At 49.5% G+C, this 18,312-nt stretch overlaps 1 protein-coding gene across 1 annotated transcript; it reads right to left on the bottom strand.

The window, feature by feature from the left end:
- Positions 1-9,009: 9,009 nt before the first annotated feature.
- Positions 9,010-10,300, bottom strand: CHST14 (carbohydrate sulfotransferase 14). Its single transcript, XM_038741403.1, has one exon. The coding sequence runs from the start codon at positions 10,224-10,226 to the stop codon at positions 9,150-9,152; it is 1,077 nt and encodes a 358-aa protein (XP_038597331.1). The 5' UTR covers positions 10,227-10,300; the 3' UTR covers positions 9,010-9,149.
- Positions 10,301-18,312: the final 8,012 nt, after the last annotated feature.

Here is an 18,312-nt window from a genome sequence, read left to right on the forward strand (position 1 = left end):
CTAACAAAATAAATAGAATAAATATGTACAAATAAAATAGAGTAATAAATATGTACAAACATACATATACACAGGTGCTGTGGGAAGGGGAAGGAGGTAAGGCAGGGGGAGGGGAAGGCCGAGCTCTCAGTAGGGCTTTGAACAGGGCTTGTAACCTCCCCAGCGCTTAGAACAGTGCTTTGCACATAGTAAGCGCTTAATAAATGCCATAAAAAAAAAATAAAGTAGGCTTTGGGTCCGAGAACGCAACCGGCCGGAAGGCCCAGCCCTGACCGTGTTCCCGACCAGCTGTCCTGCCACTCCAAGAGCCCAATCCCATTCGGGGCCGACTTCCGACCCGTGACGCGGAGAGTCACGGACACCCCGAAGGTGACCGGGAACAAGAACCCGGCTCTCCCCTACAGCCCACAAACTGGGAGCGTCAACAGAGGTCTGACATTTAGGGAAACTGAGTTCTGGGGACCTAGGCAGCTCCCACCAACCTCCACTGCCTACGGGAAACGAATGTTACTTGGGTTTGGTTTGCTTCTGGGTTCCGAACGCGTCCTCGAACTCGTAGCTCGTACGGGGCTCTCTCCACAGCGCGTGGCCCATTGGGGCTCGGAAAGGCTGGTTTTGTGTACGTGACAACGGGATTGGTGATGGTGTGGCTTCGAGAAGCAGCGTGGCTCAGTGGGAAGAGCCCGGGCTTCGGAGTCAGAGGTGATGGGTTCAAATCCTGCCTCCGCTACTTGTCAGCTGTGTGACTTTGGGCAAGTTGCTTCATCATCATCATCAATCGTATTTATTGAGCGCTTACTATGTGCAGAGCACTGGACTAAGCGCTTGGGAAGTACAAGTTGGCAACATATAGAGACAGTCATCATCATCATCATCAATCGTATTTATTGAGCGCTTACTATGTGCAGAGCACTGTACTAAGCGCTTGGGAAGTACAAATTGGCACCATCTAGAGACAGTCCCTACCCAACAGTGGGCTCACAGTCTAAAAGGGGGAGACAGAGAACAAAACCAAACATACTAACAAAATAAAATAAATAGAATAGATATGTACAAGTAAAATAAATAAATAAATAGAGTAATGAATATGTACAAACATATATACATATATACACACTTCACTTCTCTGGGCCTCAGTTACCTCATCTGCAAAATGGGGATTAAGACTGTGAGCCCCACGTGGGACAACCTGATCACCTTGCATTCTCCCCTAGCGCTTAGAACAGTGCTTTGCACATAGTAAGCGCTTAATACATGCCATTATTATTATTATTATGTAAAGAAGCAGCATGGCTCAGTGGAAAGAGCACGGGCTTGGGAGTCAAAGGTCATGGGTTCTAATCCCGCTTCTGCCACATCTGCTGTGTGACCTTGGGCAAGTCACAGCGTCTCTGAGCCTCAGTTACCTCATCTGTAAAATGGGGATGAATCAATCAATCGTATTTATTGAGCGCTTACTGTGTGCAGAGCACTGTACTAAGCGCTTGGGAAGTACATATAGAGACAGTTCCTACCCAACAGTGGGCTCGACTGAGCCTCACATGGGACAACCTCATCACCTTGTATCCGCCCTCCCCAGCAATTAGAACAGTGCTTTGCACATAATAAGCGCTTAATAAATGCCATCATTATTTGACTTATTATTATTATTAATTGTTATAATTATTATAATTAATTGTTATAATTATTAATTATTAGGGACTTATTTGACATTATTAAAATAATTATTATATTGTCATTTATTATATTATTAATAATTATTATAATTATTAATCATTAGGGACTTATTTGGCTTATTATTAAAATAATTATTATATTATCATTTATTATATTATTAATAATAATTGTAATTATTAATTATTAGGGACTTGTTTGACTTATTATTAAAATAATTATCATTCTTTTACTTGAGCCAAGCTGGGCTGGGAAAGCATCTAGGGAGGGGAATCGGCCCTCCCTGCTGCTTCGGGGACTCCCAAAAGGGGCGAAAGGAGATGAAACAGTGAAAACGCTAAAACGACAAAGGGCAATCAACCAAGTTCTAAAAAAGCAATTTTTTTTTTGAGCAGAAGTTTAGGTTCCTCACAGCTCGGAGTTCAGCAGTCCTCCGTGGAGCCACAATGTCTACCGCGGCCCTTCCAATAATTGTGTTTTGTGGGGCCCTCGGGCTGCAGCTGCTTGTGTCCTTCCTGCCTGGACGGAGCAAGGCGGGATGGGATTTAAAAATCCCAGGAAACATTAAGGAGCACGTCCGTCTGGAGAGGCGGGGGTGTGTGGAGTGTGTGGGAAGAGAAGCTGGGAATATTTGTGGAAGTTGGGGGGTGTTCCCCTACCAGGGGAATCTCTGGGAAGCCAAGGGCACCAGTGGGTGAGGGCGGCTGCCCACCTGGTTCGGAGGGCAGGTGGGCTTTATTTGCTCCATCATCATCATCATTCATCATCAATCGTATTTATTGAGCGCTTACTATGTGCAGAGCACTGTACTAAGCGGTTGGGAAGTACAAATTAGCAACACATAGAGACAGTCCCTACCCAACAGTGGGCTCACAGTCTAAAAGGGGGAGACAGAAAACAAAACCAAACATACCAACAAAATAAAATAAATAGGATAGATATGTACAAGTAAAATAAATAGAGTAATAAATATGTACAACCATATATACATATATACAGGTTCTGTGGGGAAGGGAAGGAGGTAAGATGGGGGGGGGATCACTGCCTTGGTTTGGTGTTTGTGTTTGTTTTTTTCCTCCCGTCCTTTTCACCCACCCAAAAACCGGCGAGAAAGAATGACTCCCAATATGTCTGGTCAAATCCATCTATATTATATACACAGTTCTTGAAATGGGGAGGGGGGTAACATCCATCAGGGCAGACGGGCAAGGCCCTGGAGGAGCCAATTCTGCTCCCTTTCTGTCTGGAGCAACTTTGGGGGGGTCCCCTGGGCTGTGTGATGGACTCCTGGGCCTCAGCCCCTTCCCCGTTACAGCAGGGCCCGGGCCAGCGGAGATCGGAAAGCAGCGTGGCTCAGTGGAAAGAGCCCGGGCTTTGGAGTCAGAGGTCATGGGCTCGAATCCCGGCTCCGCCACGTGTCTGCTGTGTGACCTCGGGCAAGTCACTAAACTTCTCTGAGCCTCCGTTCCCTCACCTGTCAAATGGGGACTAGGACTGTGAGCCCCCACCGTGGGACAACCTGATCACCTTGGAACCTCCCCAGCGCTTAGAACAGTGCTTTGCACACAGTAAGCGCTTAATAAATGCCATCATTATTATTATTATCATCATCATCATCAATCGTATTTATTGAGCGCTTACTATGTGCAGAGCACTGTGCTAAGCGCTTGGGAAGTACAAATTGGCAACATATAGAGACGGTCCCTACCCAACAGTGGGCTCACAGTCTAAAAGGGGAAGACAGAGAACAAAACCAAACATACTAACAAAATAAAATAAATAGAATAGATATGTACAAGTAAAATAAATAAATAGAGTAATAAATATGTACAAACATATATACATATATACTTAACTTCTCTGCGCCTCAGTTCCCTCATCCGTCAAATGGGGACTAAGACTGTGAGCCCCTCCCGTGGGACAACCTGATCACCTTGGAACCTCCCCAGCGCTTAGAACAGTGCTTTGCACATAGTAAGCGCTTAATAAATGCCATCATTATTATTATTATTATCTTTTAGACTGTGAGCCCACTGTTGGGTAGGGACTGTCTCTCTATGTTGCCAATTTGTACTTCCCAAGCGCTTAGTCCAGTGCTCTGCACATAGTAAGTGCTCAATAAATACGATTGATGATGATGATGATATGTTGCCAATTTGTACTTCCCAAGCGCTTAGTCCAGTGCTCTGCACATAGTAAGCACTCAATAAATACGATTGATGATGATGATGATGATGATTATTATCGGAAAGCCCCCCAGCCTGGAGTCGGAGCCCCACCCCACCCCCAGCCCCTCAGGCAGGCTGTCACCCTCCAGTAAAAATAATAAGAAGGTACTTACTATGTGCCAAGCAGCGTTCGAAGCACGGGGGTAGATACAGAAAAGGCAGGTGGCCCCACAGGCTCACAGGCGATCTCCATTTTACAGATGAGGTAACTGAGGCACAGAGAAGTTAAGTAGCTTGCCCAAGGTTACCCAGCAGACAAGTAGTGTGGTGGTGGTGGGGGTTTGGGGTCAAAGTAAACCGTCCCCGTAGGGGTTCTGCCAGCAAAGCCCCAAGGTGCCCATTTCTCCGTGTATTCTGACATCTAAGATACCTCGCCCCCTCCTCCCTCCCCTCCCTTCTCTCCTTCTCCATCGCAGCCCGCACCCTCCGCTCCTCCGCCGCTAATCTCCTCACCGTTAGGCCTCGTTCTCGCCTGTCCCGCCATCGACCCCCGGCCCACGTCCTCCCCCGGGCCCGGAATGCCCCCAATCCCTCTGCCCATCCTCCAAGCTCGCTCTCTTCCTCCCTTCAAGGCCCTGCTGAGAGCTCACCTCCTCCAGGAGGCCTTCCCACACTCAGCCCCTTCCTTCCTCTCCCCCTCGTCCCCCTCTCCATCCCCCATCTTACCTCCTTCCCTTCCCCACAGCACCTGTATATATGTTTGTACATATTTATTACTCTATTTATTTTACTTGTACATATCTATTCTATTTATTTTATTTTGTTAGTATGTTTGGTTTTGTTCTCTGTCTCCCCCTTTTAGACTGTGAGCCCACTGTTGGGTAGGGACTGTCTCTAGATGTTGCCAATTTGTACTTCCCAAGCGCTTAGTCCAGTGCTCTGCACATAGTAAGCGCTCAATAAATACGATTGATGATGATGATGATGAGGCAGGCCCTCTCGCCTGGGGTTGGGGCAGCCTTCCTCCCTCTTTGCCAACCTGCTGACCCTCCCCTCCCATTATGTGCTGAGGGCCCACAGCTGGTCCTGGGGTGGGGCCACCTTCTAGGAGGCAGAAGCCCAGAGAACGGGCCCCCCAGAACTGGGGATAAAGGGTCCCCTGATCCCTCCCTGGGAGTATATTTTATTTTTTATTTTGTTAGTATGTTTGGTTTTATTCTCTGTCTCCCCCTTCTAGACTGTGAGCCCACTGTTGGGTAGGGACTGTCTCTATATGTTGCCATCTTGTACTTCCCAAGCGCTTAGTACAGTGCTCTGCGCACAGTTAGCGCTCAATAAATACGATTGATGATGATGATGATAGGGACTGTCTCTATATGTTGCCATCTTGTACTTCCCAAGCGCTTAGTCCAGTGCTCTGCACACAGTAAGCGCTCAATAAATATGATTGATTGATTGAGTGGGCCCAGGTGACCCAGCTCGGCAGCTACCCCGGCCCTTACCCGGCTCCTCCGGCCCAACTAGGCCCATCCAAGTTGGGGAAGGGGAAGAGGTGGAGGGGATACACACCTGCATTCATTCAATCGTATTTATTGAGCACTTACTGTGTGCAGAGCACTGGACTAAGCGCCTGGGAAGTACAAGTTGGCAGCATATAGAGACGGTCCCTACCCAACAGCGGGTTCACAGTCTAGAAGGCGGGCTCACAGTCTAGAAGACCTGCGGGGCGGAGAGGTCAGAGCCCGGGCTTTGGAGTCAGAGGTCACGGGTTCAAATCCCAGCTCCGCCAACTGTCCGCTGTGTGACTTTGGGCGAGTCGCTTAACTTCTCTGTGCCTGTTACCTCATCTGTACCTCATGTTTTAGGCTGTGAACCCAATGTTGGGTAGGGACTGTCTCTAGATGTTGCCAACTTGTGCTTCCCAAGCGCTTAGTACAGTGCTCTGCACACAGTAAGCGCTCAATAAATACGATTGATTGATCTGTAAAATGGGGATTAAAACTGTGAGCCCCCTGTGGGACAACCTGATCGCCTTGTGACCTCGCCAGCACCTAGAACAAGTGCTTGGAACATAGTAAGTGCTTAACAAATACCATCATTATTATTATTATTATTATTATTATCATTACCTTAGCTCCACGCTGCAGCCCTGGTCGCTGTCCCTGGAGGGCTGGACCCCGCCGGCCCACCACGGTTCCCGCGGCCCCCATAGTGGGGAGTTGGGGGGACGCTTGGGCCCCAACCTCGGGTCTCCCACCGAGGTCCTTAGGCCCCTCCGTGACCGGTCAGCGCCCCCAGAATGGGGGGCAGGGGGAAGAGGAGGGGCGCGGGGAGGTGGAATCAGATCCGCCACGTGCAGTCGTAGAAATTTTATTACAAACGCGGTCGCACCCCCTCCTCCATGCCACCCCCCGGCCCTCGCCGAGGAGTGGAAACAACACCCTGGGAAGGGGTCAAGAGGCCGGCCCCCACGCGATCAGTCACCCCCCGGGCACAGGGTCAGCTCAAGGCACAGGACGTTCGGGGCGGTTCGGCCCGGCCTCAGTCTCCCCGCTGGCCGACGGTCCTGGGGGCTGGTCCCTGCTTTGGAAGAGGGGGCCGAAGGCAGGCACTGGAGGATCAGAGGGAGGGGACACAAAGTGGGCTATTCCCCCAAAGCCCCCCTGCCAGCTTCCTGTTCTGCCCCGCTCCCCACCCAAGCCCCCTTCACCGCCCGGCCGGGATTCCCCACTCCTGGGAGGCTCAGCTCCCGGAGAGCCCCCCGTCGCCACCACCTCCGGGTAGGCCTCCTGGAAGAGGTCGCGGGTTCCCATCCCGGCTCCGCCACTTGTCCGCTGTGTGATCTTGGGCAAGCCGCTTTACTTCTCTGGGCCTCAGTTCCCTCATCTGGAAAGCGGGGATGAAGGCCGCGAGCCCCACGTGGGACAACCTGATCACCTTGTTTCCTCCCCCAGCGCTTAAAACAGTGCTTGACACCTAGTAAGCGCTTAACAAATACCATAGTAGTAAGAATAGTTCCCTCCTCTGTAAAATGGGGATGGAGACCACGAGCCCCACGTGGGACAACCTGATTAGCATTGTGGCTTAGTGGAAAGAGCCCGGGCTTGGGAGTCAGAGGTTGTGGGTTCTAATCCCGCTCCGCTACTCATCCGCTGTGTTACTTTGGACACATCACTGTACTTCTCTAGGCCTCAGTTCCCTCATCTGTAAAATGGGGATGAAGACCGCGAGCCCCACGTGGGACCACCTGATGACCTTATATCTCTCCCAGCGCTTAGAACAGTGCTTGGCATATAGTATGTGCTTAACAAATATCATCATTATTAGTAGGATCCCCCCCAGCGCTTAGAACAGTGCTCGGCATATAGTAAGCACTTAAATACCATTATTATTATTATTATCCATCCCCCACAGCGCTTAGAACAGTGCTCGGCACATAGTATGCGCTGAACAAATGCCATCACTATTATAATTATTGTGTCCCCCAGCGCTTCGAACTGGGTAGGGACTGTCTCTATATGTTGCCAATTTGTACTTCCCAAGTGCTTAGTACAGTGCTCTGCACATAGTAAGCGCTCAATAAATACAATTGATGATGATGATGCTCGGCATATAGTAAGCGCTGAACAAATACCATTATTATTATTATTATTGTCCCCTCAAGCGCTTCGAACAGCAATTGGCACATAGTAAGCGCTGAACAAATGCCATCACTATTATAATTATTGTGTACCCCAGCGCTTCAAACTGTGCTCGGCATATAGTAAGCGCTGAACAAATACCATTATTATTATTATTGTCCCCTCCAGCGCTTCGAACAGCGGTTGGCACATAGTAAGCGCTGAACAAATGCCATCATTATTATGTGTCCCCCAGCGCTTCGAATACTGCTCGGCATATAGTAAGCGCTGAACAAACGCCATCATTATTATCGTTACCATCTCCCGCAGCGCTTCCAACAGTGCTCGGTATATAGTAAGCGCTGAACAAATACCATTATTATTATCGTCTCCCCCAGCGCTTCGAACAGCGAGGGGCACATAGTAAGCACCGAACAAACGCTGGAATTATTATTATTGTTATCTTCCCCCCTCAGCGCTTCGAACAGTGCTAGGCATACAGTAAGCGCTGAACAAATACCATTACTATTATCGTCCCCCCCCAGCGCTTCGAACAGCGATGGGCACCTAGTAAGCGCCAAACGCCATCAATATTATTGTTATCATCCCCCCCCAGCACTTCGAACGGCGATGGGCACATAGCAAGTGAACAGATACTTCGAGAGGGTGAGCCCGTTGTCGGGTAGGGCCCGTCTCTCTCTGTTACCGACTCGTCCTTCCCAAGCGCTCCATAATAACAATAATAACTGTGGTATGTGTTAAACGCTTAGTCTGTGCAAAGCGTAGAATGAAGGGATGACCAATGAACGCTTTCGGGTCCCCGCGCTTCGAGAGGGGACATAGTAAGCGCTGAACAGATACTTTTAGGCGGTGAGCCCGTTGTTGGGTAGGGCCCGTCTCTCTCTGTCTCCGACTTGTCCTTCCCAAGAGCTCCATAATAACAGTAATAGTAACCGTGGTATCTGTTAAGCGCTTAGTCTGTGCAAAGCACAGAATGAAGGGATGGCCAATGAACCCTTCTGGGTCCCCGCGCTTCGAGAGGGGACATAGTAAGCGCTGAACAGATACTTTTAGACGGTGAGCCCGCTGTTGGGTAGGGCCCGTCTCTCTCTGTCGCCGACTTGTCCTTCCCAAGAGCTCCATAATAACAATACTAGTAACCGTGGTATCGGTTAAGCGCTTAGTCTGTGCAAAGCACAGAATGAAGGGATGGCCAATGAACCCTTTCGGGTCCCCGCGCTTCGAGAGGGGACATATTAAGCGCTGAGCAGATACTTTTAGACAGTGAGCCCGTTGTTGGGTAGGGCCCGTCTCTCTCTGTCGCCGACTTGTCCTTCCCAAGAGCTCCATAATAACAATACTAGTAACCGTGGTATCTGTTAAGCGCTTAGTCTGTGCAAAGCGCAGAATGAAGGGATGGCCAATGAACCCTTTCGGGTCCCCGCGCTTCGAGAGGGGACATAGTAAGCGCTGAACAGATACTTTTAGACGGTGAGCCCGTTGTTGGGTAGGGCCCATCTCTCTGTCGCCGACTTGTCCTTCCCAAGAGCTCCATAATAACAATACTAGTAACCGTGGTATCTGTTAAGCGCTTAGTCTGTGCAAAGCACAGAACGAAGGGACGGCCAATGCCCACTTTTGGGTGGGCGCGCTTGGCGAAGGGCCGGTCCCCGGGGCCGGGGGGGGGTCACTGGCGGCAGGCCTCCCTGGTGAGGTTGGGCAGCGGGTAGGCGAAGAGGGAGAAGTCGAGGATGTACTTGGGCAGCAGGTCCCGGAGGAGGGCGGGCGGGGCGGCGCAGAGGTGGTAGCGCAGGGTGTCGGGCCCGGCGGGCCGGTACCAGGGCTGGCGGGCGGGGAAGCGGACGGTCGGAGGCGCCCCGACCCGCCTCAGCACGTGGTCGGCGTCGGCCTCCAGCCGCTCGTAGGAGCCCACGAAGTCGTAGCGCACCGCGCAGGGCTGGCACAGCTGGTAGACGGGCATCCAGTGCTCGTTCATGCGGTCGGGCTCCTCGTCCACCAGGTAGCGGAGGAACTCGGCGAAGGTGACGTCGTCGCCCGGCGGGTCGGGCCGGGCCCCGGGCCGGTAGCGGCGGACGATCTGGGCCCCGTAGCGGCGCTGGTACTCGCGGATCTCGCCGAACTTGTTGCGGTAGGCGGACAGCAGGCGCTCCAGCGGGTCCCGCACGAACAGGAACTTGAAGTAGGTCCGCAGGCGGTAGCGGATCTCCTGCGGGGCCAGGTCGGCCAGGAACACCAGGTCCCGCTGGTGGTCCATCTTCAGCCGGGCGTCCACGCTGTCCAGGGCGCCGGCCAACACCTTCAGGACCCGCTTCCAGTTGGAGCAGGCCACCTTGGGCACGTAGCAGTAGAGGAAGCGGTGCCGGTCGCTGACCAGGATGTGTCGGAGCACCGTCCGCCGGGGCCCCGCCGCCAGGTCCCAGGGGGAGCGGGGCATCCCCGGCTGGCCGCACACCGCCCGCACCGTCCGGTTGCGCACGTCCTGCCGGACCCCGTGGGCCGGGTCGGACGGGGCCTCCGGGGCCGGGCCCCGCTGGGGGTGCGGGGGCATGGGGCCCACCCGGGACACGATGCCCCGCTCGATGAGGAGCAGGAGCCCGCTGGACGCCACGATGACACCGAACATCAGCATGGACGGCAGCAGGACCGGCTGCGGGCCTCGTCCGGGCCTGCCCGCTCCGGCCCGGTTGGAAGAGGAGGCCCAACGATGGGACCGGTCGAGGGGCGACGGTTGGGGGGTCTGCATGGCCACCCCTGGACAGGCCTGGGGGCAAAGGAGGGGGTCCCAACGGGAAAGGGGGTAGGGTGGGGGGAGAGGGCGACCGTTCCCCGGTGGCGTTGGCCCAGCCGACCGGAGGCGGAGGAGAAGGCGGGAGATGGAGGCCGGATATCCCGCCCGGGGAGGAGAGGGAAGGGGAGGGAAAAGCTCACCCCCCTTCCTCCATCCCTCCCTTCCTCTCGACCCCCACCGGTGCCCGCCCCTCCCCGCCTCCGCACCGAAAGCCCGGTGCTGGGGGGCGCCGAGCGCTTAGGCCAGGGTTCAGCGGCACTGGAAGCGCTCAATCAATCAATCGATCAATCGTATTTATTGAGCGCTTACTGTGTGCGGGGCACTGGACTTGGGAAGTCCAAGTTGGCAACGTCTAGAGACGGTCCCGACCCAACCGCGGGCTCGCAGGCGAGGAGGGGGAGACAGAGAACAAAAACAAACGTATTAACAAAATAAAATAAATAGAATAGATATGTGCAAGTAAAATAGAGTAATAAATATGTACAAACATATATACAATCAATCAATCAATCAATCGTATTTATTGAGCGCTTACTGTGTGCAGAGCACCGGACTAAGCGCTTGGGAAGTCCAAGTTGGCAACGCATAGAGACGGTCCCTATCGATCGATCAATCATATTTATTGAGCGCTTACTGTGTGCAGAGCACTGGACTAAGCGCTTGGGAAGAAGTCCAAGTTGGCAACAGATAGAGACGGTCCCTACCCAACAGTCTAGAAGGGGGAGACAGACAACAAAACAAAACATATTAACAAAATAAAATAAATGGTATATGTACAAGTAAAATAATTAGAGTAATAAATACGCACAAATATATATATATATATATATTCGTATATATATGTATATGTGTATATATGTATATATATATATATGTATATGTGTATATATATATATATATATATATATATATATACAGGTGCTGTGGGGAAGGGAAGGAGGTAAGGCCGGGGGGATGGAGACGGGGAGGAAGAAGGGGGCTCAGTCTGGGAAGGCCTCCTGGAGGAGGTGAGCTCTCAGTACCCAACAGTGGGCTCACAGTCTGGAAGGGGGAGACAGAGAACAAAACCAAACATATTAACAGAATAAAATCAATCAATCAATCGTATTTATTGAGCGCTTACTGTGTGCAGAGCACTGTACTAAGCGCTTGGGAAGTACAAGTTGGCGACATCTAGAGACAGTCCCTACCCAACAGTGGGCTCACAGTCTAAAAGAATAGATATGTACAAGTAAAATAAACCAATAAATAGAGAAGCAGCGCGGCTCAGTGGAAAGAGCACGGGCTTGGGAGTCAGAGGTCATGGGTTCGAATTCCGGCTCCACCACAGGTCTGCTGTGTGACCTTGGGCAAGTCGCTTCACTTCTCTGAGCCTCAGTTGCCTCATCTGTAAAAATGGGGATTAAGACTGTGAGCCCCACGTGGGACAACTTGATCACATTGTAGCCCCCTCCAGCGCTTAGAACAGTGCTTGGCACATAGTAAGCGCTTAACAAATATTATTATTATTATTAATAGAGTAATAAAAACGGACAAACATATATACAGTCGGTACAGAGGGGATGAATGGGCGGTCCTCGGATCCCGGGACCCCCGGACGGGCCTGAGCCGCCTCCCCTGGGGAGGGAGGGGGGCATCATCATCATCATCATCAATCGTATTTATTGAGCGCTTACTGTGTGCAGAGCACTGTACTAAGCGCTTGGGAAGTCCAAGTTGGCAACATATAGAGATCCAATTTGTACTTCCCAAGCGCTTAGTACAGTGCTCTGCACATAGTAAGCGCTCAATAAATACGACTGATGATATAGAGACAGTCCCTACCCAACAGTGGGCTCACAGTCTAAAAGGGGGAGACAGAGAACAAAACCAAACATCCTAACAAAATAAAATAAATAGAATAGATATGTACAAGTAAAATAAATAAATAAATTTATAAATAAATAACTAAATAGAGTAATAAATATGTAAAAAAATATACACATATATACAGGTGCTGTGGGGAAGGGAAGGAGGTAAGATGGGGGGATGGAGAGGGGGACGAGGGGGAGAGGAAGGAAGGGGCTCAGTCTGGGAAGGCCTCCTGGAGGAGGTGAGCTCTCAGTAGACCCTCGTCCCTGCCCCATCCCAAGTGGACCCCCAATCCTGCTCTGCCTGGCCTCCGAGGGGACGGAAACGTTCCCCAGGACGTTTCCTTGCACCTAGAATCAATCGACAATAATAATAACGGTGATATTATTATTAATAATAATAATAATGGCATTTATTAAGCGCTTACTATGTGCAAAGCACCGTTCTGAGCGCTCCGGAGGTTACGAGTTGAATCAATCGACAACAAGGTTGGTATTAATAATAATAATAATAATAATGATGGCATTTATTAAGCGCTTACTATGTGCAAAGCACTGTTCTGAGTGCTGCGGAGGTTACGAGTTGAATCAATCCACAACAACGTTGGTATTAATAATAATAATAATAATAATGGCATGTATTAAGCGCTTACCATGTGCAAAGCACTGTTCTGAGCGCTGCGGAGGTTACGAGTTGAATCAATCGACAACAACGGTGGTATTAATATTAATAATAATAATAATGATGGCATGTATTAAGCGCTTACTATGTGTAAAGCACTGTTCTGAGCGCTGTGGAGGTTACAAGTTGAATCAATCGACAACAACGTTGGAATTAATAATAATAATAATGATGGCATTTATTAAGCGCTTACTATGTGCAAAGCACTGTTCTGAGCGCTGCGGGGGTTACGAGTTGAATCAATCGACAACAACGTTGGTATTAATATTAATAATAATAATAATAATGGCATGTATTAAGCGCTTACTATGTGCAAAGCACTGTTCTAAGCCCCGCGGAGGTTACAAGGTGATCAGGTTGTCCTTCCACAGGGAGGCTCACGGTCTTAATCCCCATTTTCCAGATGAGGTCATTGAGGCCCAGAGAAGTGAAGTGACTTGCCCAAAGTCACACAGCTGACAAGTGGCGTAATCGGGATTTGAACCCAGGACCCCCGACTCCGACTGTATATATGTATATATGTTTGTATATATTTATTACTCTATTTATTTATTTATCTTACTTGTACATATCTATTCTATTTATTTTATTTTGTTAGTATGTTTGGTTTTGTTCTCTGTCTCCCCCTTCTAGACTGTGAGCCTGCTGTTGGGTAGGGACTGTCTCTATGTGTTACCGACTTATACTTCCCAAGCGCTTAGTACAGTGCTCTGCACACAGTAAGCGCTCAATAAATACAATTGATTGATTGATTGATTGACTCCAAAGCCCGGGCTCTTTTCACTGAGCCACACTGCTTCTCCTCACTTACTATGCGCCGAGCACTGTTCTAAGCGCTGGGCAGGGGGTACAAAGTGATTGGGTTGTCCCACGTGGGGCTCGCCGGCTTCATCCCCATTTTCCAGATGAGGTCACTGAGGCACAGAGAAGAAGAATAATAATGATGGCATTTGTTAAGCGCTTACTATGTGCGAAGCACCGTTCTGAGCGCCGGAGGGGATACAAGGTGATCGGGTTGTCCCATGTGGGGCTCGCATTCTTCATCCCCGTTTTACAGATGAGGTCACTGAGGCACAGAGAAGAATAATCATAGTGATGGCATTTATTAAGCGCTTACTATGTGCAAAGCACCGTTCTAATCGCTGGGGAGGTTACAAAGTGATCAGTTTGTCCCACGGGGGGCTCACAGTCTTCATCCCCGTTTTACAGATGAGGTCACTGAGGCCCAGAGAAGTGAAGTGACTTGTCCAAAGTCACACAGCTGACAGTTGGCGGAGCCGGAATTTGAACCCACGACCTCTTGACTCCAAAAGCCCGGGCTCTTTCCACTGAGCCACTATTTGTATCCATGTCTGTTTATTCGTACTGATGTCCTTCAAGGCCCTACTGAGAGCTCCCCTCCTCCAGGAGGCCTTCCCAGACTGAGCCCCTTCCTTCCTCTCCCCCTCGTCCCCCTCTCCATCCCCCCCATCTTACCTCCTTCCCTTCCCCACAGCACCTGTATATATGTATAGATGTTTGTACAGATTTATTACTCTATTTATTTTACTTGTACATATCTATTCTATTTATTTTATTTTGTTAGTATGTTTGGTTTTGTTCTCTGTCTCCCCCTTTTAGATTTTGAGCCCACTGTTGGGTAGGGACTGTCTCTATATGTTGTCAATTTGTACTTCCCAAGCACTTAGTACAGTGCTCTGCACATAGTAAGCGCTCAATAAATACGATTGATGATGATGATGATGATGATGTCTGTCTCCCCCCCCCCCCCCCCCGCCCCCAGACTGAGAGCTCTTTGTGGGCCGGGATTGTCACTGTTTATTGCTGTATTGTTCTTTCCCAAGCGCTTAGTACAGTGCTCTGCACACAGTAAGCTCTTAATAAATATGATTTAATGAATGAATGAGGGCCCAGAGTTGGTAGACACTTTCCTCTAAGATTTCCCCAGCCCCACCCCAACTACTGCTTAGGCACCACTTAGTCCAACTGCACAGGACTGGGAGTCGAGACCAGGGTTCAAATCCTGCCTCTGTCGCTTGCTTTTTGACTGAGCAAGTCCTTAAAATTATTTGTGCCTCAGTCCCCTCCCCTGTAAAATGGGACTTTGTTTGCTTTGTTTTATGCGCTTACTACTACTACTACTAATAATAGTGACGGCATTTGTTTGGTTTTGTTCTCTGTCTCCCCCTTTTAGACTGTGAGCCCACTGTTGGGTAGGGACTGTATATGTTGCCAACTTGGGCTTCCCAAGCGCTTAGTACAGTGCTCTGCACACAGTAAGTGCTCAATAAATACGATTGATGATGAGGATGATTTGTTAAGTGCTTACTATGTGAGAAGCACTGTTCTAAGCGGTGGGAAGGTTACAAGGTGATCAGGTTGTCCCACGGGGCGCTCACAGCTTTAATCCCCATTTTACAGCTGAGGGAACTGAGGCCCAGAGAAGCAAAGTGACTTGCCCAAAGTCACACAGCTGACAGTTGGTGGAGTCGGCATTTGAACCCATCACCTCTGACTCCAAAGCCCGTGCGCACTGTTCTAAGCACTGGGGTGGGGTGGATACAAGGAGATCAGGTTGTGCCAAGTGGGGCTCACAGTCTTAATCCCCATTTTACAGGTTACTTCAACTGAGGCTCAGAAAAGTTAAGTGAGTTGCCCAAGGTCACACAGCAGACAAGTGGAGGAGGCGGAATTAGAACCCATGACCTCTGACTCCCAAGCCAGGGCTCTTTCCACTGAGCCACGCTGCTTCTTATCCCTGTTCTCCCTCCCCCTTCAGATTGCAAGCGCCGGATGGGAGACGGACTGTGTGTCTGATCTTATTGTCTTGCATCTACACACTGCTTAGTTCAGTGCTTGGCACATAATAGTAATAATAATAATAATGTTATTTGTTACGTGCTTACTACGTGCAAAGCACTGTTCTAAGCGGTGGGGAAGTTACAAGGTGATCAGGTTGTTCCACGGGGGGCTCACAGTTTTAATCCCCATTTTACAGCTGAGGTAACTGAGGCCCAGAGAAGCGAAGTGACTTGCCCAGTCACACAGTTGACAGTTGGCGGAGTCGGGATTTGAACCCCTGACCTCTGACTCCAAAGCCCGGGCTCTTTCCACTGAGCCACGCTGCTTCTCTTACTTACTACTACTACTACTACTACTACTACTACTACTACTACTACTACTACTACTACTACTACTACTACTACTACTACTACTACTACTACGAATGATGGTATTTGTTAAGCGCTTACTATGTGAGAAGCACTGTTCTAAGCGCTGGGAAGGTTACAAGGTGATCAGGTTGTCCCACGGGGGTCTCACAGTTTTAATCCCCATTTTACAGCTGAGGTAACTGAGGCCCAGAGAAGTGAAGTGACTTCCCCAAAGCCACACAGCAGACAGTTGGCGGAGTCGGGATTTGAACCCATGACTTCTGACTCCAAAGCCCGTGTGCACTGTTCTAAGCGCTGGGGTGGGGTGGATACAAGGTGATCAGGTTGTGCCACGTGGGGCTCACAGTCTTAATCTCCATTTTACAGGTTACTTCAACTGAGGCTCAGAGAAGTTAAGTGAGTTGCCCAAGGTCACACAGCAGACAAGTGGAGGAGGCGGGATTAGAACCCATGACCTCTGACTCCCAAGCCCGGGCTCTTTCCACTGAGCCACGCTGCTTCTTATCCCTGTTCTCCCTCCCCCTTCAGATTGCAAGTGCCGGATGGGAGAGGGACTGTGCGTCTGATCTTACTGTCTTGCATCTACACACTGCTTAGTTCAGTGCTTGGCACATAATAGTAATAATAATAATAATGTTATTTGTTAAGCGCTTACTATGTGCAAAGCACTGTTCTAGGCGCTGGGGAAGTTACAAGGTGATCATGTTGTCCCACGGGGGGCTCACAGTTTTAATCCCCATTTTACAGCTGAGGTAACTGAGGCTCAGAGAAGTGAAGTGACTTGCCCAAAGTCACACAGCTGACAGTTGGCGGAGTCAGGATTTGAACCCATGACCTCTGACTCCAAAGCCCGTGCGCACCCTGATCTTACTGTCTTACTGCTGCTTAGTTCAGTGCTTGGCACATAGTAAGCACTTAACAAATCCGACCACTAATTATTATTACCTACAATTTACACATTCACAACCTCCCACAGCACTTTGTAAAGATCTTCCGTACCGTTTCTTTCCCACTAACACGTGTACATGACACGTGTCCCTTCCCCACAGCACCTGTATATATGTTTGTACATATTTATTACTCTATTTATTTATTTATTTATTTTACTTGTACATATCTATTCTATTTATTTTGTTAGTGTGTTTGGTTTTGTTCTCTCTCTCCCCCTTTTAGACTGTGAGCCCACTGTTGGGTAAGGACTGGCTCTATATGTTGCCAACTTGTACTCCCCAAGCGCTTAATACAGTGCTGTGCACACAGTAAGCGCTCAATAAATACGATTGATTGATTGATTGATTGACCCCGTTTCTTCCTTCTATCTGTAATTTATTATTTTAGTGTCTGTCTCTCCAGCAAGATTGTAAACACCCCAAGGGCAGGGGCCATTCCCGCTAGACTGTAAACACCTCGTGGGCGGAGAATGTGCCTCCCAACTCTGTTAGATACTTTACTCTCCCAACCGCTTAGCACAGTTTTTTAATAATAATAATAATAATGGCATTTGTTAAGCGCTTACTATGTGCAGAGCAGTGTTCTAAGCGCTGGGGGGTGGATACAAGGTGATCAGGTTGCCCCTCGTGGTGCTCACAATCAATCCCCATTTTACAGATGAGGTAACTGAGGCTCAGAGAAGTTAAGTGACTTGACCAAGGTCACACAGCCGTCACGTGGTGGAGTCGGGATTCGAACCCATGACCTCTGACTCCAAAGCCCGTGCTCTTTTCACTGAGCCACGCTGCTTCGGTAGGCACCGTTTGTCAAATAAATACTACTTCTGGATTGATTGATTCTCACTCTTTCCGATATCCCCTTCCTCCCAGCAGCCCTCAGATCAATCTTTTCCATCGTTTAGCACTTGATATTCCCCCCCACAACCCCACAGCACGTCTCTATATGGCCTTAATTTATTTATTTATAGTTATTCATTCATTCAATCGTATTTATTGAGCGCTTACTGCATGCAGAGCACTGTACTAAGCGCTTGGGAAGTACAAGTTGGCAAAATCCAGTTTTATAGTTATTCATTCATTCAATCGTATTTATTGAGCGCTTACTGCGTGCAGAGCACTGTACTAAGCGCTTGGGAAGTACAAGTTGGCAAAATCCAGTCTTAATCTTAATCCACTAAGCCACGCTCCTTCCTTAAGTGATGATGATGATGATGATATTTGTTAAGCGCTTACTACGTGCAAAGCACTGTTCTAAGCGCTGGGGAGGATACAAGGCGATCAGGTTATGTCTGTCTCCCTCTCTAGACCGTAAGCTTGTTGTGGCCAGGGAATTTGTCTACCAATTCTGTTGCACTATCCTCTTCCAATCACTTAGTACAGTGCTCT

This window comes from Tachyglossus aculeatus (assembly GCF_015852505.1).
Source record: "Tachyglossus aculeatus isolate mTacAcu1 chromosome 12 unlocalized genomic scaffold, mTacAcu1.pri SUPER_6_unloc_1, whole genome shotgun sequence".
Taxonomy (NCBI): Eukaryota; Metazoa; Chordata; class Mammalia; order Monotremata; family Tachyglossidae; genus Tachyglossus; species Tachyglossus aculeatus.